Below are 21,252 nucleotides of genomic sequence, written 5' to 3' on the forward strand. Positions count from 1 at the left end.
AAGGTTCTGTTGGTAGTATACAACATACAAAATTGATTCTTTACAAGGAATGACAGTTTATATATCTTTCTGTTTGAAGTCTGAAAGGTGGTCACAAAGTTCAAGGTGGCCGACTCCTTTCGTAAGCCACTGTACATTTGAGGAAAATGGGTCTGAAGAACGGTGTACTTTGATTAAAAACTTGAGTGGAAAGATGACCCCCAAACCATTTATCACAAACCAGGGATCATGGATCAGTTTGTGTATGCTTCTACCTAGGTAGGTAGATGATACACAGGTAGGTTCATGATACGTAGCTGGGTCTGCGATACAGAGGTAGGAACGTGATACATACACCAATAGATATGTCGATTGATAATCAGATCCGTACATTGATAGGTGAATAGATATTCAAATTATATAATAAATATTGAATGGTTATTGCACAATCCTATTCTGTCATCCATCTCCCAGATGTCATTCCTCTCCTTCCAAGATGGCTCCATCACAGATTTGAGGTTTGTTGGGATTGTTTTTGATGAGCCATTCAGCGAGCCAAACCTATTCAAAGCGGGGTGCATGTCAATACCTTTTTTTAATAGTGTTAAATAATCATGGAGGCCTTACGTACACAGGGGTTGAGTGGCTTATGCTTGCAGAGCTCCGTCAGTCCTTGCAGCAATGTTTGGTTGACGTAACGACTCAGGTATTCTTCCGTTTCTTCTCTTGTGGGCACAGTCAGAGCTAGAAAACAAGATGTAGTCATCGTCCCACGACGCTTCCAGAAAGAGCCACACCAAATATTTTAAGACAAAATTCAACAAAACGCCAAACCCGTTCTCCGGACAAAAGCGAAGTCTTCTTGCACATTTTATTTCACTGTTTATCCCCTGATGATTTCATCAAATGTTTGAAAAAAATAATGCCTTATCACTATTGGTATACCACTTCAAATATGCCTTCCTTTTTCAGTTACTGAAGTGTGTTGAGGTTAATTTTGACTGTAACTTTTGTCCTAAATAAGGGTTTCAAAACCAGGTGCAATCAGAGCTCTTTTGTAAAACGGTCACCAAATACTGCAAACGATAAGGATATCGTCGTTTTTACCTTAGCGCGGACTGCACTGAGCGAGAGAGAGAGAGAAGGGAGTGCCTTCTGCGACCCAAATCAAGAATGCATCTCTTTCTCAAATTTATCCAAGGAAATAATTGTGCCGTTTAAAACAAAGATATTAGACTATTTTCTGCCCTTTTTTCAAGAAGCGAAATTGACCAGCAAAACCAAAATGACCAAGTACAGTACCGTATATACTTGCATATATGCCTACATCGCATATAAGTACCCTTTATAAAACTGCTGTAAAATAGCCACATACTGAAATACATTTTTAAAATTAAGTATTTACTAAACACTGATGATAAATAACTGATTGGCTCCCTGTCAGTATTTGAACCTGGTTCTGTCTGTCCCCGTTTGTCAGTCCGTCTGCGAACCTAAGTGTATACTAGGCAAGCCTTTTTCGACCCTGACTCCAACCTGTGTTGTTTTTGCTCCCGTCTGTTTCTGGCTACGATCTGTTTTGATCCTGACCACGTCTGATCTCCCGTCCCGACTTACGACCCGTTTTTGATTCCGACCACGTCTGCTCTACCGTCCCGGCTTACGACCCGTTTCTGACCCCGAGAAACGCAATTGTGTCCTGTTTCCGTTCGGGTCCTGACATAAATCAGTAAAAATATGACAGTGCGACGTTGCTGCCCCCTATTTTCCTCACTTTTGCACTCAAACGGAAGTTTTCCTTACTGTTGGGGAACATGAATTTGATTTCTCTCTCGGCCACATGAAACGACTCGCTGCCGTGGAGAGCGTTTTCCAGCTCGGAAGTGGCGTATCTGGCTCGAAGGCTGCGGAAACCACACGCGAAGCTTTTTAGGATCGTGTCGGTGAGGACGTTTTTGAAAGTAAGACCTGTCCGGATGACTCTGGGCAGCCTTTACGGGTCCCACGATGGCCTTCCAGTGAGCGATGGCGTCTTCTCGGGCCAGGGTCAAGGCGATGATGGGACCGGAGCTCATGTAGGCCGTCAGTTTGGGAAAGGTCAGTTTTCCGTGATGTTCCTTGTAGAAGTCGCTGCATTGTTCCGGACTGAGTTGAAGTTTTCTTCTCTGTCGGTGAAGAACGATCCGGCATATCAGTACAATTCTGTCTTGATTAATAGAATAGAATCTCCCTTTATTGTCATTGTTACAAAATGGGTTGAACATATTGCGACAACGAAATTGGGCGTGGTACTCCAGTTTCACGATTAACAGTGAGGATAAAAGAAAACAAAGAAAATAAAGGAACAAAGAAGATAAGGTTATCATTGACACAATATTTACACAAGAAATGTGGGCATGTAGGATGATAAGGATGTCTTTTTTTTAATGTAATGCATCCATTTTTAGATATAGTAGCCCGCCTTATGACCTTTTCACTTTCTGGTGTTGAATATGTGTTTTTTGACCCCGCCATAAAGCATTTTCCCCACTTTAGAACCTCAACAAAAATGATTTTGCATGACCAAAGACTTTACAGTGTGAAATAATGTGTTTCCTTGGCCTCTCTTTCGCTGCTATACGACGTCTAGCAACAAATGATTTCATGTCGAAAGATTGCGGGCTGCTTTTAGTTTGGGTGATGGCAGGCGTCATGAAAATGTCAGTATGCTATTGGCTGAACTACCTCCCACAATGCCTTTCACAGATCAAAATCTTCTGTGGTTCGTAAATACTGTATTTTGTTCTCCTATTATTTGCTAAGGCTTGCAGTGAAGCTAACAGGAGAAGCAAAACATGAAAATGTCAATATGCTATTGGCTGAACTACCTCCACGATGCCTTTCATTTTATTCAGATCAAAATCTTATGTGGTTTGTAAAGCCTGTGAGCCAGCATACAATCCTGTATTTTATTCTGTAATCATGAGCTAAGGCTTGCAGTGATGCTAAAGGGAGAAGCAAAAACATGATAACCATGGAAAGAAGCATGTGATTCTCAAGAAATACAAAGGAGGCACACGCATCGTTACCCTAGCGATGGAATTTGGGTGTAAAAAAGGCGAGGAGATCTTGGAGCACGACAAGGTTTTAAAATCACTTATTTTACCATGAGTCGTCTCCTCCCCTCTGCATCCACCTGCTACACCACTTGGCTAGCTCAATGCATGCCACTTCAAAGGTCAATCTAATGTAATTTTAATTTATAGTTCATCATATTAGATACAAATACTAGGCTATTATACACTATTTGGTTATTTGAATGTTTTATCTAGGGTGTTCAGAATGTATTAGCTGAGTACCATACATTTTTATCCCCCGCTAGACACTCAATTCCCCACTTCATTATTGAATTGTGTCGTATCCCAGGGTCGGATGGACTTCTAATTTAAAACCTCATTTCAATTTGGCAGTATTCTGCAGTTCTTTGCGCAAAGCGCCTCCCGGTGGTCATAAAAACGTTCTTCAATGTGCAAAAACCAACCTGTAAAATGGTGAATCCGGACGTCAGAATGATATCTTCAATCTCCTCGCTTTTGTGAATGGCATCCGGTTTAATGATCGCCAAAGTTCTTTCCACGTAAATACGAGGGAACTGAAATTCGTCCGCGGGAGCGGTTTCTTCCACTGTGCTGCTTTCGGCCATGATTCCGTTATTCAAGTTTTATGATTTCATCATGTGCTGGAAATCCGAGTGAGTTTGATGACGTCACAGTGTGTATGATGTCACAGTCAGCCTTGATGATGTCACGATTTGCGTGGCTGTGAAGGTCCTGTATTTCTAATATATTGTGTTCGAGGACTGAAATCTTTTGGGAGAATTGAAGAAAGTAAGTCTATACCGTCAAGCATTTTTTTCGTTACAGGCGTCATTAGAAAGGTGAGTTACCTAGTTATCACGAGAGTCCGATAGACATTTTATTGGCGTTTTCAAACTATTTTTAAAATAAAAAAAAAATCTACTTGATGCCGTTGCAGGTAAATCCATATAAAAGGTAGCCTTTGCTAGAATGCACAGGGACACAAATTGGATCATTTCCTATGGCACAGTACAACAATGAATTACTGTGTGTTGATGCATATGTAAATGGATGGTCTAGTGTTACACATTTGTTTTATGTATTTTTTTTTTTTGGTTGTTTTGTTTGACCTCATCTGCAAAATAGATGATAAATGTCAGTCTCACACGACACCATTCAATTGTTGACATTAAGGTTCATTTTTTGAGCAAGTCTCACTAAATCACATGAGATCCCTTTTAACATTTAAATACAAAATATCACTGCCATCAATGGGTACTTTTCAAGAATCAATGAACAAATCACCATAACTGTACCTTCCAAAACAACTCACCTTGTGTTATTTGCTATCAAAATATACAAATTAACATCACAGTACACTCTTAAACCAGGAGAACATAGCATACATCACCAAGGCCCTTTTTCTTGCCTATGCTAACGGATGACTCACTCTTATTATTTGACTTTTCTGTAAACTTTACAGCCTTTACACACATTTTCTTCCTCACGGTGAGTGTGTTATCAGTGTATACATCTCACCTGCAAAATAGATGCTAAATGTCAGTCTCACACGACACCATTTAATGGTTAGCATAGGGGTTCACGTGAGGTCCCGCGAGACTTGTCCCAAGCACGAGACTTTGCCATCTAGCGGTGATATACTGGTACTTCCCTTACCCTTTCTGCCATGAAAAACTCAATACCCTGAAAAATCATAACACACGTCCCGTAACAGTCAAATATGGATTACACAACATGAATCCCAAAATGGAACATTTTAACTCGTTGGCAACCCAGTGGTTGAAACAGAGTGGCTAGAGGAGACCAAAATTGAACTACGTTAGGCTCTACGTCAAGGTCCAAGCTGGAGTCCAAAGAATATTCAAAGCGCTGAAGAAACAAGGCTTTCATTTCTAATAGTTTGTCGTTAAAATGTCACGTTGAGTGTTTGTGTGCCGGAATCGAATGGAAAACGTGAGTGATGGAAAATTGAAGTGTTACTGGATCCCAGCGGACACTCCTGATCAAAGAAAAAGAACCGGGTTGTGGTGAAATAAAATAAATGGAAACGATTGGACCGAGGCACTCGTCAAAAATGCTCGGGTTTGTAGCGCACTCTCCAAATCAGGTAAGCGAAATTAAAAAGTAACAGCAGGCTTGCAAACTCGTGGGTCAAAAAGTAGTGGGAAGTATGCCTTTTATAGACTGGACTCTCCAAGTATGTACTCATGAAAATAGCCATAGGTTCCCGCCCCATGACGTAAAAGGGGATCGGAAGCTAACTCAACCAAACAAAAGTTTTTTTTCTTTCTTCTAAATTTACGTTTAACGTGGAGGTTTTGTTCCCAGTAAGAAAGGCCTCGTTTATAAATGTGAATCATTCAAAATAATGAAAAACGATTTGTAAACTATAGACAGTGGGCAGGGCGGCATTAGCTCAGGAGGTAGAGCGCTCATCTTGGGATTCGATTCCCGGCTTAGATGTGGAAGTGTCCTTGGGCAAGACACTGAATCCCTAATGTCCTCAATTAGCAGGTAGGGGCCTTGCATGGCTGTTATTGGTGTGTGAGTGTGTGAATGGGTAAGTGTGAAGCACATTGTAAAGCGCTTTGGGAGCTCTTCATTGAAAAGTGCTATAGAAATGCAGACCATTTACATCAACAAGTAGAAAATGGCGAGCACCAACTTGAAGGTGATACAAATAGAAGCGGGATAAAGCAACCAATCTGTATTTTACTTGAATTGCCATCGATGCAAAATTCGCTTCTATGAAAACTCGGAGCATATCCGAGGTCCGTTTGGGTTATTTTTCAGGAGCCAGTCGGCGAGCCAAATCTATGGAAAGGACGGTCGGGTCATTTTAGCAATTTGCCTTGGATGAATCTGCGTCGGATGAAATACTCACGCAGGGGTTGAGGGGTTTTTGTTTGCAGAGCTCCGCGAGGCCCCGGAGCAGCGTTTCATTCAGGTGCCGGTTCAGGTATTCTTCGGTTTCTTCTTTGGTGGGGAAGGCCTCAAACAAAGCTGCGGGGAGACAAAGTCGTAATATCGGGGAGGGGAAAAACCTTGTTGGTCTTCTGGCACGGACGGTTGAGCCAAGTTTAGAAAATGATTTGCATACACGGAAGAAATTGGTAATTAAAAATAAATACATTTTATAGGATTTGATTGATGCATGGGTCAGGAACCTATTTGACCAAAAAGCCAAAATATCGAAATATTTAGATTTTATTTTTGAGGAAGACATAACATATTTAAGACGCATTTTATTTCTCTATGTGATGTTATTTGGATGATCAAATATATGAAATGATAATAACCTCTTTAAACTTGTCTCCTTCCGACTTAAGAACAATGAATCTCCCTTTGACCTTCCTTTTTTTTGTGAACAATGGCTTCAAAACTAGATATAAGCAGAGTTCTGTTGTAAAAATGTGCAAACGAAAAATCTATGGATGTATTTTAGTGGTGTGTGTGAGTGAAAGTGAGAGAGAGATGCAGTGAGTGCGAGAGAGAGAGCTCACCGAATAAAATTGTTCTGTGTGCTTGGCTAGGGTTTTGGGGCAATTAGTTTGTTCTGTGGGTTTTTTTTTTAATCATAAAGTGTCTCAACAATAAACCTCAATTATTCAATGAGCTTCCATGTAAAGGATTTTTGGGCGATGTACAGCCAAAACGGAGTATATTGCTATGACACCTTGACCGTACACTAGTTAAAAGTGTGCTGTATATATACTGGACCAAACATCACATGTTGACTTATAGCTTATCAGAATTATAATGCGCATGTAGCATTTTATCTCTGAGCCAGGTATCCTCTTGAAAAGAGCCATAGGTTCCCGACCCCTGGATGAATGGTAGATACTTTATTCATCCCTGCAGGGAAATTCACAATGTGTACAGAAACAGAATAAGAATTGTTAGCTACTCTAACACATCTCTACCATGCATCCCAGCTGCATCGTGTTGAAAATAAACAGTTGATATGTTGAAATAATCACGAGCTAAACAAAACCTAAAGAAGGTAACGTGATATTTTGGAACACTAACGGATTGAAAGAATAAAAATAAAATATGAAAGAGTATGCAAGATATGTTGGAACACGAATTAACCAAAAACATGTCGGGACACTAACCACTTCTAAATGAATAAAACGTGAAAAGGCAAACCGGAGACATACCCATACATTGATCAAACAAAAACGGGAAGCCCACAAGGGTGAGACCATTAAACACAGAATTTACCAGACCAACAAAGAACATGACAATACAGAAATTTCAGAAAACTCAGTGTGTGTGTGTGTGTCTTACTGTTAGGAAACACGAATTTGATCTCCCGAACTGCAGCTGGAATTGACTCGCTTGCATGGAGAGCGTTCCGCAGATCCCATGTACCGTATTTCTTCCGGAGGCTGTAAGAAAACAATATAAATCGTCATTTGCGTGCGTGTATTCGTTTGTGGCTTATAGGCTCCAAAACAACTTTTCTAGAAAATTTACACCGTTGTACTTTAGGCCTCTGGGAGTGTCTTTAGCACTCCATTGTGGTACCCTGGCGCTTTTTCAACAAACCATGTCCCAAACAACCTCGCCCAAGTAGAATGCCCGGCAACGCTGAGCCATTACACTGGGATTTGAGTTCAAAGTTACTGCTCATCACAACTCACCTTTCAAAAGGAGTTTGTGAGATTTGAGCCGGTCCGATGATCGTCTTCCAGCGGGCGATGGCATTTGCTCCAGCCAGAGTCAAGGCAACGATAGGACCGGAACTCATGTAGGTTATCAAACCGGGGAAGTGACATTTCCCATAATGTTGCGCGTAGAAATCGGTGCATTGTTCTGGAGTCAGCTGGAGAGTCCTTTTCTGCGCGGTCATTTTTGTATGAGTTCTAGAGGATCATTTCATGAAGGGATTTACAGGTTTGAGACATTACCTGCAAAATAGAGAAGCCATTTTTCAGAATGACGTCCTCGATCTCGTCACGTTGATGAAAGGCATCCGGCTTGATGAGCGCCAAGGTTCTTTCCACGTCAACGCGAGGAAACGAAGCCATGTTGCGTGAAATGACGATCGAGGCCACCGTTGAGTGCTCGTTGCTAGGAGACGGTAAACAATGTGCCGCGAGCCTCACCAAGTACAAATTGGGGAAACTAAGAATTATCAGCAACTATCAATTTTTTGTTTCAACCAAGCGTGGAAAATAAATTGATATGAATGACACATGAACTACCAAACGCGATTAACTAATATTTTAAAACGTCACAAAGGAACCACTGCCATCTAGTGGTAGCGGGGAACACGGATCCCCCCCCCCCCCCCCCCCCCCAAAAAAAAAAGTTCCTTACGTCTAATCTCAACGAAGTAGAGGCCAATACTGTATGAAACTAAATACTTCAAATACTAAACCCGTCTTCGGTTACTATCTAAAAATGTAAGTGTTTAGAATAGAACCAATAATAGACTGGAGATATGGAGATGCACACAAATTGCCTCAAATTTACGATATTTGTGACCTTTAAAATAAAGGGTAAATAACTTCTGAAGTTTAACTAATATTTAATAACATCCAAATAACTAAGTCATGCCATTTAGAAATCACAATGACCCTAATAACCGGTAGCCCGTTTTCCGAGCCAGTCATTGTGCTGTCAATCGGAGACCCCCGTTTTGAAGCACAAAAGCCACACACAGATGATTCTTTTCAAACAGTTTATTCAAAGTTTGATGAAAAGTCCTTAGCGGGTTCCAATAGTCACCTGCCACACTCGGATCAGGTTGTCCGTGTAGCCAGCAAACAGGGTCTGTTGCAAAAAGGAAAAACACTCATTAAGGGTATAATTACCACCACACGAGAATTCAATTCACGGGGCCCCCTCATATTTGCAGGACTGTCAGCAGCGGAGATCAGAGTTTCAAGTGAATGGGAATAATCACTGGGGGAAGACGGCAAAATTCGTTTCGCGTACAGAAGCCGACATTTACCTGTCCGTCGGCAGACCAGGCCAGGGAGGTGCACTGGGGGGGTTCGGCTTTGCTGTTGGTGCTGATCACTTCCTGTCTCAACTCGTCTACGATAATCTTTCCTTCCAGATCCTGAAAAAAATGGAGCGACGCGCTCAGTTCATCGGACCGTCAAAGAAAAACGTCTCAATGCATTCGCTCAAATGACTCAGAAACAGCCTCTTTATCATCAAATAATACAGTTGGCATCGGAAGTTTCGTCACCGTCACATTAGTCCATTTATAGATGTATGAAATTTACCCAGATCTTGATACTGGGGCCAGTGGCGGCACACAGCCAGTATCGGTTAGGGCTGAAGCACAAGGCGCTGATGGTGGCGCCGCTGTCCAGGGTGTAGAGGTGCTTGCCCTCGTTCAGGTCCCACAGCATGGCCTGACCGTCCTGAAGGAGACGACGGCTCATTAACCGTCCACACAAAAACACAATCTGGGATTTGGAGGGCCCAGGACACTCAGAAACAGCCTCTTTTATCATCACAAACAAGCAGAAGTCTTTAAAATAACATCACCGATGACCCGGACAAGTTGCGACCGCCGACGGTTCGGAAACGTACCTTTCCGCCGGAGGCGCACAGGGAACCGTCGGGAGACACGGTCACCGTGTTCAGGAAACCGGTGTGGCCGATGTGGTTCGTCTTCAGCTTGCAGTTGGCCAAGTTCCAGACCTAAAACACCAAGGGGAAAAATAAAGACTTTGGCAAGACGCACGCCGCACAGGACGGATGACGCCGTTTCGTGTCTGGCCCTCATATTAAAAGAAGTGTCATCACAGCATGAAAATAAGATAATACATGCAATTTATGAAAATAATCATAGGGCAAACGCACAAATACAGTAGACCCTGGGATACGTGTCACCACCTTTTCACTTTATGTTGTGGAATAAGATGCCATTATGGCCACTCTTTACAGCATTTTCCTTAGAATATGACAGCAAATTTTTTTTTCACATGCCAAGAAACTTGTGATTGTACAGATGCAGATTGGCGTCTGAAAAATTGCCGTTTGCTATTTTCCCATGTCATACGAAACGCTGGCAATTTATTTGCGTCACATCATCAGGAAACCACTTATTTGATGTGGCCTGACCTACCCCCTAAAAAGCTTTGTCGTTCAGTTCAGAATTTTGTGTGCTCTAAATAAACTGATTTAGAGCGATACAGTATGTCATTTGGTACTGTATTCGCTATGGGTCCAAAAACCAGCAGACGCTTAAGGGAGAAGCAAAAACATGATAACCGATTGACAACCAAGAACCTTATAAAAACAAGGGAAGCTTAGGGAATGACAAGTGCAAGTTTTAAAATCAGTTAACTTTAGGTTTCTATCCCTCGCTCCGTGGTAATTTTACGAACGTACGGAATTTGATATCCCGTGGGTCTACTGTAGAAGCGTTTTCAACAGGAAGCGCTTACCTTGACCATCTTGTCCCAGCCGCAAGACACAATAATGGGATTGCTGCTGTTGGGGGAGAAGCGCACGCAAGACACCCACTCGGAATGGCCTTCGTCCTGAAAGTGGACGGACCACAAAATATATGTCCGTGCTCGGTCGTCTGGGAAGCATTGAATTTTAGCGATGAAAAGGCGAGTACAGACCTGGATAGTGTACTTGCAGACCCCAAGAGTGTTCCACAGCTTGATGGTCTTGTCCCGAGAGCCAGACACGATCTGCCGGTTGTCGGCAGAGAACGCCACGCTCAGGACGTCCTTGGTGTGTCCGACAAACTGGCGGGTGGTGACGCCGCTGCAAACGCATCGCAAAGTCATTCCTTTTACAACTGGCCAAGAAATCAAATCCACTTAGGTCAGCAAAAAAGTGATGTTTACAAGACATGTTATTCACTGCCCATCCACAAACGCATCACCATCGTGTATTTTCATTTGATAAAAGTTGCTATGCTTATTCTGGCGCTAGTTATGTATAGCAATACTAAGTCTTCTCCTTAATGCAGACATTTCTGACTCCGTAAAGATTAAATACTATTTTTTTAAGTCGTAGCATGAATAATTCAATTATACATTTCAAAAAGATCAATCATGATGCAAGTCATTTTTAAAAATCTATAACATAACAGGAAATTTAATTCGCGCATAAATCAACAATCTTTATAGCCCAAAAAATAAATAAAATACTTGATTTAAATGTGAATAACCAGCACACTATGAAAACATTTTTGATAAACAGGCCAAGCATTTTACAATCACCCGCAAAATTGAGCGTGCTTTTAATATTAGAATGAGCGTCCCTGAACTGTATGGTAGATGCTTTCAACCATTCTGTATTTCAATATGTTCATACTGTATTTATGTACATACTTGGTGAGGTCCCACAGTCGGAGGGTGCCGTCCCAAGCGCCAGAAAGCGCAAATTGTCCATCTGAGGAGATGACCACATCACTCACAAAGTGAGAGTGGCCCTTCAAGCAGCGCTGGGGGACGCCGTAGTTGGTTTCATCACGGGTCAGTTTCCACATGATGATGGTCTTGTCTATAGGGAAGGCAAATAGGACATGTTTAGCGCCGGTATTTCAATATTTTTCATTGCAGATTATAATAGGCCCAAAGAAAGTTAAACACAAGAGAAAGGAAAACCAATAGAACAAACTTTATTACGAAATATGAGAATGGGGTACTAGCGTGCCATCGAACTGCTCAAATGTTTCAGAATCGATTTCCATTTTAAATTTACCCACTTATATAATTGTTGGTTATTAAGAAACAAGTACTATTCATATTTTGGGGATTACTGGTCGTTTCCGGCCACATTTAACAATACTTTGGGACTTTAATTGTAACTGCACTACTAACTTCAATGTTATTTTTTGAATTTTCTGTGTGTATGTGAACTATATGGGGCAGCTTTGACCTGCATTGACAATCAGTGTAATGACAATAAAAGTGTGTTATCTATTTGAGGGAAAAGAAAAATCAGCGTTCAAACAATCTGGTGATAGAACGCCGATATTTGTAATGTATTTGCGCAGAATGTTGCTGCTTATGCCAGTGCAAAATTTCCATTGCACCATTTACTGATGTACTTACAACTAAAACCAGCCTACTAGCATTTTTTGTGTCAATATTGCCTGCAGATGAATCTTTTAAACTTTCACGAATGGTCACACCTCATCAACAATCGTTACTTTGTGGTGTTTAATGACAGTTACACGTCAAATTTCCACACGAGGGATTAGTGCATACGCGCAACTTCCCTCCCAGCAAAAACTGGCTGAGAAACATTAAAGATGTATATTTTAATAGAGTGGAATAGACAAGTCATGCTTATTTGTATAGCCCTTAATCACAAAGAGTATCAAAGGGCTGCACAGATCAAAGACTATTGCAAACTATTACGACACCATCCCCTGTTCTAAAAATCTACATTAGGGCAAATACAGATATTGTCAATATAAAATACGTTGTTCATATGCTATAGGATGTATGTTACGCTTTGATTTAAACATTTCTGCTGAGGTTGCAGATCGAATCTGAGGGGAAAGAGCATTCCACGGCACTGGGCTCGAATGAAGAACGCTCTCCAACCTGCGAATTTCTTCTTGGCACTTGGGATCACGAGTAGACCAGCATTTGAGTATTCGTCCTTTGCTAGACTTTGAAAAACGACTTTTGGGATAAAAGACAACTTTAAAAGAACTTAACGGGCATTTGTAATAATCAAATTTTAACCAAGACAATTTTAGAACTTTGTACCTTGAACATATTACAGGTAATTATGTGTAATGCCTATTTTACCGTTGATCATCGTTGGCTACCCTACCAATGTCCATTACATTGAAACAAGACTGTAGAGCACTAAGTTTATACAGTACACATGATATGCGGTGCTCCCACTCACCATTGCATTACAGACACAAAGGAAATATATCACAGTATTCTTGATTTTCCAAAGCCAGACTTTTGGTCCAAAATCAACGTGTAAAAGGCGTCCAGAGCTTGGTGAGTTTGCGCTTTTAGCGGTTACGGATGCTAGAGAAGTGTTAGCAACCGCAGCTAACCGACGAATTTTAAACGACTTATCGAACTCTAGTGGGACAGAGTTAAGACGCAGTACCTCTCGTTTGACAACGATACTAAATTGATACCAACTAACGTCGGCATTTGGTTTTACTCAAGGCCACGCTAAGCAACTTGCTAGCCGCCATGTTGGCAAAAAGTGGCGGTGGGCACCTCACCTCGGGACGCCGACAGAATCATGTCGGGATATTGAGGCGTAGTGGCGATTTGGGTGACCCATCCGTTGTGCCCCTTAAGGGTCCCCCTCACTGTCATCTGCTCGGTCATTTTGGCGTCGATCGGTGATGCCTTTTAGGAGGATGGATTCGGATTTTGGAAGCCCAAGTCGGCCAAGCTCCTCATTCCATCTGGGCACGGAGAAAAAGGAAGTTGATACCCGGATGTTAAAGGTTTGAGGGGGTGACGGGAGAGCAAAGGATTCTGGGAAATGTGGACGAACCGCATCAGCGACGGTAAAACATTATTAAAATTGGAATATAGTAAAACAGAATTCGAATAGGACTAATAAAGTATCATTATTTGAGCCTCTATTTTTGCAGTACATCTAAAGTAATAATTTCACATTTTGGGCATGTAGGTGAGATGAGAGCAAAGGATTCTGGGTAAGGGAGATTTAAAACGTCAGCGGAATTAAACGATTTTTTTCACTTTGAAAACAGTAACACTGAATTCAAGTATAAGCAAAAAAGTCAATATTGACGGTTATTCATGACTTTTTGTGCTTAAACCACTTTAGTAATCACATTAAATTCTGGGTTAATAAATGAAAGAGTATGAAAAGAGCAGAGGACTCTGGGAAACGAGGACGGAAGATGTCAACAACAGTAAACAAATATTGTGTTTATATATTTGAAAACGGTAACACAGAATTTAAGTATAACTAATAAAATGAATACTGACGTATATTTCTTTTTGCCCTGAACTGCTTCAGTTTACTTCCCCACCCTCTTTTATTTTTTAAAATTGAATTCCCCCCTATTCAAAATCCAACCATCCATTATCTGCACCGCTTATCCTCAGTAGGGTCGCAGGGGTGCTGGAGTCCAGAGTCCATCCCAGCTGTCTTCAAGCAGTGGGCAGGGGACATCCTGAATTGCTTGCCAGCCAGTTGCAGGGCACACAGAGACAGAAAACTAACTCGCTCATTCCCACCTAGGGACAATTTGGAGCGGCCAATTCACGTGACATACATGTCTTTGGAATGTGGGAGGAAATTGGGGTGCCCAGAGGAAACCCAACATGCAAACTCCACACAGGAGGTTCAATCTCATGACCTCAGAACTGTGCCGCACATGTGCTAACCACTGCGCCGCCATGCTGCCCCTATTCAAAATCATGTATTTTAAAATTATTTTCCCTTTCTCCCCCTGTTCCATTCCACCCTTCCCCTTTTTGTCTTTTAACTTAATTTTCCTTTCATTTTTCTCTGAAATCCTTTATTAATGTTAAATCAATCCCCCTCTCTTTCTTCCCCCACAAAATCATGTATTTTCCCCCCTTTTCCTTTTTCACTCTTTCCACTTGAATTTCCATTTAGGTTTCTTTCCTGTCTTTCCATTGTTTTTTTTTTACACATTTCCCTCTTTTTCTCTTTTTATTCCTTTGTCTCCAAGATGCATTTAGTTGTGTTAAATCAGTACCCCTTTTTAAAAGATATTATTTCCTTTCTTCCCCCCATTTCCCCTTGCCTATTTTTCTTTTTTTTTTACCTATTTTTTCTTTCAAAATCATTTACTGTTGAATTGGTTAACCCCGTTTTATCAGTTCCTCCCCTTTTTCCTCTCCAAAATCATTTATTTATCTTAAATCAGTTTCAATGTGTATGACACAATTTCATGACCAGAACGGAATCAGGACCCAAATGCGTAGCGTTAACCACAAGTTTATTGATAAAAAGAGGAAGGGCAGCGCCTGCCATCCGGTGCTCGCTGGACATGGGAAGCAATCTGTTCATGCAATCGGATCGTGATCCGAATACGGAAGTGGATCTTCCGGAGCGGGCGATGACAGTGTCAAGGACTGAAAAATCAGGTCGATAGCCAGGACAGAAGAGCAAAAACGTGGTCGGGATCAAAAACGGGTCGGAGCCGGAGACAAACGGGGAGATCTGGAATGGACGGGTGGAAAACGGGTGCAAAAAGTGGGACCAACGGGAGTCAGAGTCAAAGTGCTTGTCTTGTAACAATAGAGGTTCGCTGACCGACTTACGACCGGAGAGTGACAGGACTGGGTTTAAAAAAGGACAGGGAACCAATCAGCGGGCAGAGGTGATCCAAATCATCAGTCATCATGACACACAAAGCAGAAGGAAAGCATAAAAACAGCATTTATTTCAAACCTGTTCAACGATCCTAAATCAAACACATATGGAAACAATTACAAAAATAGCTTCATTCTCTTACAAAGCAAATACACAACCGGACATTCTCACAAAGTCGAGCTAATACTGCAATATGATTGGCTACAACACCAAATAATCTACATGTCGCCAAATGACGGGCGCTCGAAACCGAGACACCTCGCGTGGTTAATGAATTCTTGTCCTATGTCAAAAGAAATCACAAAAGAATTCTAGTCCAAGGGCAACCTGTTTTTGTGATTGTCATTCTTAACACATCAGCGCTTCTGATATGAGGAAAAAAACCTTCAAAATAAAACGACAGACACGTAAACCGACAAACCCCGTCGATGATTTTGTAACACTTTCTTTGGTGACATTTCAAAGTCAAAATAGTGACTCAAATACAAAATAAATCAGACAGGAAAAAGTAAATTGACACATGTCAATTAGGAGTAGGACATAACACTTATTGAAAACACTTTTTGGCATCCAAGAAATGAACAATGAAAAACAAAAAAAAAATCAGATATTCCTTTTGAGAAAACAAATACGTCCTTCCATTTTCCCAAAATGATACTTCTGTGGCTCAAATCTCTTTTACTGTAAATGTCACAAAAAACAATGTATTCTTTAAATATTCCCGCCACATTGAAAGAAATTCTACCCCAAAAATACTCACACATTTTTAAAATCCCAGGTCATCTTTTGCAAAAGAAAAAGGCACACCGATATAACGCATGGGTAACAAACAAAGCCGACAAAAAGGCAAACATCGAACAGGAAACCAAACCAACAGACCCCCAAAAAAATTCTTCATGCTAAGGTTTTGAGTTTTTCCTTGCCCTCATGTAGGTTTTAGATCAGGGGATGGTGTCATAATAGTCTGTAGTTTGCAATCATCTGTTGTCTGTGTAGCCCTTTAAGACTCTGTGATTAAGGGCTATGCAAATAAATATGACTTGACTGAGGTTTTTAAGTTTTCCCTTGCCTTCATGTAGGTTTTAGATCAGGGGATGCTGTCACAATAGTCTGTGGTTTGCAATAATCTGTGGTCTGTAAAGCCCTTTGAAACTCTTCGTGATTAAGGGCCAAACAAATAAACATGATTTGACTCATGTTGAGGTTTTTGAGTTTTCCCTTGCCCTCATGTAGGTTTTAGATCAAGGGATGGTGTCATAATAGTAGTCTATGGTCTGTGCAGCCCTTTGAGACTCCCTGTGATTAAGGGCTATAGAAATAGACATGACATGTTAGACATGTGACTTCAATGAAATCATTTTGTCAGTCATCAGTTTAAATGACTAAAAAATAAGCCACACATTCAAATCAGCAGCAAGAAAAGAACCTAATCTGGGATTAAATAAATGAATGGTTTTTAAAATACTTCAAAAACAATATGATGTTGAAGCTGCTTATCAATACTGTAGAGGTTCCTTCAAAACGGTCAATCAACGTGGCAATATATAGGAATGCAAAATATGAGCCCATCGTTTCTGAAACAGTAGATCCCTCGGGATTTATGATGTTTTCGCTTTACAATGTGGAGTTTTTTTTCGACCCCGCTTTACGGCATTTACCCAGACGACAACAAATTATTTTGCAAGCCTATGACGCGTTACGTCTCTAATTATCGGTCGACGTCAAATGAAATGCTCGTCTGCCTTTCGGTTTGCCGATATGCTATCGGCTCAATTACCTCCCACGATGCCTGTCTCTCTTCGTTCGTTTCAGAATCATGTGTGCTTCGTAAAGACGTTGCGAGCCGGTGATTTAATCGTGAATTTTTGTACTGTATTCATCCGCTACGGTCTTGTAGTGATGCCATAGGGAGAAGCGAAAACATGATAACCATGGAAACGAGACTTGGGAATATCAAGAAATACAAAGAAGGCACATAAATGGCGACCGTCAATAAGTTGCACGGTCATAACCGATCAACGATCGAGACAATCGGAAGCAGGAGTTTTAAAATCAGTTAAACTTTTAATCAGAGTATTTTCCTCCCTTTGCATTCACCCACTAACTCCACCAAACCAGCTCAAGTCACGTCACACCAACTCTACAGGTATATTTACTTATAATGTCAATAAGTCTTATGCACGTATATTACACATAAGTACTACTACTCGGTTACTTGTAGCAGACGACAACGTCATTGTAGATTGCTTGTAAGGACCAGAACAGAGACAGGACCCACTTGCGTTACGTTTCTCTCAGTTATATTGGGAAGAAAGGAAAGGATTGCACCCACGATCCGGTGATCCCGTGGCGAGCGATGGCGGTGTTGGGAACGAGAAAAAAACGGGTCAGTCGCCGGGGCAGGAGAGCAAAAAACGTGGGAAATTAGGGGAAATTGGCCGGGGTGTGAAATCTCCACATCAGAACGGCTTTATATCATAAACCAGGGGTCTACTGCATATTCATTGAGAAGTACATGAGAAAATATATTCACTCCTAAGCCAAACAAGTCATAATTCAAATGTCCTCCTCGATCCTCCTGTACGATGCCAGTGACGTCACACAGCGCGTGTTTCCAGGGATTTGTCGCCCCCTACTGAAGAATTTCCATCTCTGCGGATTGAAAAAGATGAAGGCAGTCCAGGCCTGGTTCCTCTCCATGAAAGGCGCTAAAAAAAGTCCTTTTTTCTTTTCCTTGGCGAGCCCAAACCTCAGCTTTCACGGCTGAATAAGACGCTTGCGTTTAAGCTTGTCTCTGGCCATCTCCTTTCAGGAAAAAGAGGACAAGAAGAGTGACGCGCACTCCTCCATCATCATCATCATCACTCCATCATCTCACCAAGCCTTGGTCAAGGTCAGACTCGGTTAGTAAAGCGGCAAGTCCAAGATTCCAGTTCAGTTTTTGTGGCTTGGTATGCGACCAAAAAAAAATCCCTCGCTTTCTTAGAATACTGTCGTTATGATCCATGTTTCAATATATTATATAAAAAAATGCAAATCGGTAATCGGTCGCAATATATACCAAAAATATCTACAAATTCCATGCTGCCGGTTAGTCATCACTGCAAAAGAAGAACGGGTGAGATACATGATTAGTTGCTTGGTAAGAAACACATTGAAAACGAAATTTACCGTCATTTCCAGTCTAAAAGGCGCACCTAAAAACCCAGAATTTGACAGAAATTCGAGAAGTTTGACTGGAAACACCTTAAATCAAATCAGGAATGATGATTACCGTATTTCCCGCACTATACTGTAAGGCGCAATGGATTATAAGGCGCACCACAAAAAGTAGTGGAATTAGAAAAAACAATAAGAGCGTGGGTTGCATATAAAAAATAATATTAAATCCATTAAATAATCTTTTATTCCATAGAACATAAATGTAATGATGACATCTGGTTTCACCATTAAAATGAATTTTAACACATGTTAAACAAATGAAGGCACTCAAACACTACTCTTGTTTCTCAAAGGCAGAGCAGTTACTGTATGCAGTATCGTTTATTTCTGTCACGGTTGCCATAGCGCCCAATTGGCCCCGCCCGTATGGCGCCAATCGCGGCTCATTGACAGATTGGCTTTCCGTCTTTTTAAGCTCAGTGCTCTCTCTCTTACTTTATCAGTCCGTCAACGAACTTCTGCCCTGCAAGACGTGGATTTCGACTCGGTCCTATTCCTGTTGGTATTTCCTGTCTGGTATTGTTCCCCTTTATTCTTTCCCGTTCAATTTTGGTTTCCGGTTTTGTTTCCGTCTATTTTTGTCCTGTTTATTATTTTCTCCAGTTTTCGTTCCCATCTAGTTTGTCCTATCTATTTTCGATTTCCTGTTTCATTATCTATCCTCGTCGGTCTCTGGCTTCCAGTCTTTCCCCGCTAGACCACTGCCTAACGTGCATGACTCCCCATATGTCATAAAATAAAAGGCTTGTGTGAGAACATCACGCGTTTGGGTCCCGATCCTGTTCAGGTTCTTGACCTAATTGTAACTATGCATTTCCAATCGGTTCCACCGCATTTTCTGGCATTTAAGGCGCACTGGATTATAAAGCTCACTTTTATTTTCCAATCCGAATTGTTTTTTTCTTTTTTTGTTCCCGTAATAGTCCGGAGAATCCGATAAAACGAAAATGCTCTTATCTATAGTTATCATTAAGGAATGAACCAAGATAATTTAGTTGTGAAACCACATTTCTTAATATTTGTCTTCCATGAAATAAGTAATTCTGTTGTTGTGGTCTTATTCTAGTTTTAATTTCATGCGTGTCATGAACCAGAACAGGATCAGGACCCAAACGCGTGACGTTCTCACACAAGCCTTTTATTTTACGGGAAATGGGGACTCATGCGCGTTAGGCAGCGGTCTGGCAGGGAAAGACAGGAAGCCAGAGGCTGACGAGATCGATATTTCTTTATTTTTAATGAAAGATTGATCTGTTCATTTTGATCATTATTTTGTTGTTCAAAATAAGGAAAATGACAACTTTTTAAAAATATTTTTCCCATTTTACTTGTATTTTGAAAAGTACACTTAAACGTAAAAAATATTTAAAATTAGATCATTACATCACCCCAGTTAGTCGTAATGAGAAACCAATATTTTCATGAATAATCGCATGCTCTATTATTATTTTCATATTCATGCTCACCTTATGCCAGCATCCCGGTATTGGCAAGCCGTCATGTCCCTGCACGATAACAACCGAGAAAAATATTCAGTCGCGATTCAAAAAATGTAAATGAATGCACAAGCACAGTCTGTATTTAGCTAGAGTAGGAAACAGTGAAAACAAGTAAAAAACGCCTGAAACATGAGAGTCAGCTCATGTGGTTATCAAGTGCTAAAAGCAGCAATAATTACAAATGTGCAAACCTGAAATCAAGGTTATGATGTAGTACCCGTGTTTTATACAAATGACTTGAATGAATGAAGTATTTCTACACCACTAGGAATCGTAACATAACAAGAGGCCACTTAGAAGTCAAGTAAAAGAAGTGATACTGTACCAAAGGACAAGGAGGAGGAAGAAGAAGAGGAGGAGGAGGAGAAGAAAGAGCCTCCACAGAAAGTTCGTTTTTGCCCTGGCAGCCCTGTTAGCGTTAACAATACTCGGTTACACATTCACAAATAGGGAAGACATTTGCAGAGAAGAAGAAAAAGGGAAGATACGTGAAAAAGTAAGATAAAGTGCCGTCAAACAGTATTTGCCCCCCCTTCTGAATTCTGGCGTCTGTTTTTTGCATATTTATCACTCACTAAGGTCTCAGATCATCAAACACATTTTAATATCACGCAGAGACAACCCAAGGAAATACAAAATGCTGTCACGACCAGAACGGAGGCAGGACCCACTCGCGTAACGTTTCTCACAGTTTTATTGGGAAGAAGGGAAAGGAGCGCACGCACGATCCGGAGATCGCCGGTCGCGGGGAGTAGGTTGCTCAGACGAGGAAGTGGGACTTCCGTGGCGAGCGATGGCGGTGTCGAGAGTGGAAAAAAAAGTAGCCGGGGTGGAAGAGCAAAAACGTGGTCGGGCTCACAAACGAATTGTAAGCCAGGACAGGAGAGCAGACGTGGTCGAGATCAAAACAGATCGTAGCGGGAGAAAAACAGGAGCAAAAACACAGGACAGGCGAAAGAGGGCACTCCTGGGAAGGTTTGCCACTGTTCCCAGTTTTATCCATTTGTGGATAACGGCTCTGACAGTGGTTCGCTGGAGCCCTTGGAAATGGCTGTATGAGCTTTTTTGAACTGAACAACTTTTACTGATACTTTTTCACACAGGGTTAGATAAGTGCGGATTGTTTTTGTGTTTTAATCAATGGAATCAACATTTCAAAACTACATTTTTTGTTTTCTTGT

General features: G+C 41.2%; 4 protein-coding genes across 4 annotated transcripts in view; all 4 read right to left on the reverse strand.

Annotated features, from left to right (window-relative positions):
- Positions 1–95: 95 nt before the first annotated feature.
- nme5 (NME/NM23 family member 5) lies at positions 96–4,046 on the reverse strand. Its single transcript, XM_088343841.1, has 5 exons — positions 3,500–4,046; positions 1,948–2,144; positions 1,783–1,883; positions 611–723; positions 96–540 (listed from the first exon to the last, which is right to left on the reverse strand). The coding sequence occupies exons 1-5, from the start codon at positions 3,659–3,661 to the stop codon at positions 457–459; spliced, it is 657 nt and encodes a 218-aa protein (XP_088199967.1). The 5' UTR covers positions 3,662–4,046; the 3' UTR covers positions 96–456.
- Positions 4,047–4,191: 145 nt separating this feature from the next.
- Positions 4,192–8,265, reverse strand: LOC148360288 (nucleoside diphosphate kinase 5-like). The gene is made up of 5 exons (XM_088343842.1): positions 7,970–8,265; positions 7,703–7,899; positions 7,347–7,447; positions 5,941–6,059; positions 4,192–5,870 (listed from the first exon to the last, which is right to left on the reverse strand). Exons 1-5 carry the CDS (start codon positions 8,087–8,089, stop codon positions 5,802–5,804), a joined length of 606 nt encoding a protein of 201 aa, XP_088199968.1. The 5' UTR covers positions 8,090–8,265; the 3' UTR covers positions 4,192–5,801.
- A 466-nt stretch (positions 8,266–8,731) lies between these two features.
- On the reverse strand, positions 8,732–13,472 carry rack1 (receptor for activated C kinase 1). Its single transcript, XM_088343840.1, has 8 exons — positions 13,249–13,472; positions 11,375–11,546; positions 10,655–10,802; positions 10,472–10,567; positions 9,612–9,722; positions 9,299–9,439; positions 9,019–9,129; positions 8,732–8,837 (listed from the first exon to the last, which is right to left on the reverse strand). Exons 1-8 carry the CDS (start codon positions 13,355–13,357, stop codon positions 8,772–8,774), a joined length of 954 nt encoding a protein of 317 aa, XP_088199966.1. The 5' UTR covers positions 13,358–13,472; the 3' UTR covers positions 8,732–8,771.
- A 4,228-nt stretch (positions 13,473–17,700) lies between these two features.
- The window catches only part of LOC148360290 (uncharacterized), a 141,073-nt gene continuing 137,521 nt past the window's right edge, over positions 17,701–21,252 (reverse strand). The window contains exons 30-32 of the mRNA XM_088343844.1: positions 20,397–20,480; positions 20,039–20,077; positions 17,701–18,451 (exon numbers count right to left, since the gene is read on the reverse strand). Coding sequence (XP_088199970.1) covers positions 18,449–18,451; positions 20,039–20,077; positions 20,397–20,480 — 126 coding nt within the window. The 3' untranslated portion in view covers positions 17,701–18,448. The remainder of the gene's footprint in view (positions 18,452–20,038; positions 20,078–20,396; positions 20,481–21,252) is intronic.

This window comes from Urocampus carinirostris, chromosome 9, assembly GCF_059441175.1.
Source record: "Urocampus carinirostris isolate Australia breed hairy pipefish chromosome 9, RoL_Ucar_1.0, whole genome shotgun sequence".
Taxonomy (NCBI): Eukaryota; Metazoa; Chordata; class Actinopteri; order Syngnathiformes; family Syngnathidae; genus Urocampus; species Urocampus carinirostris.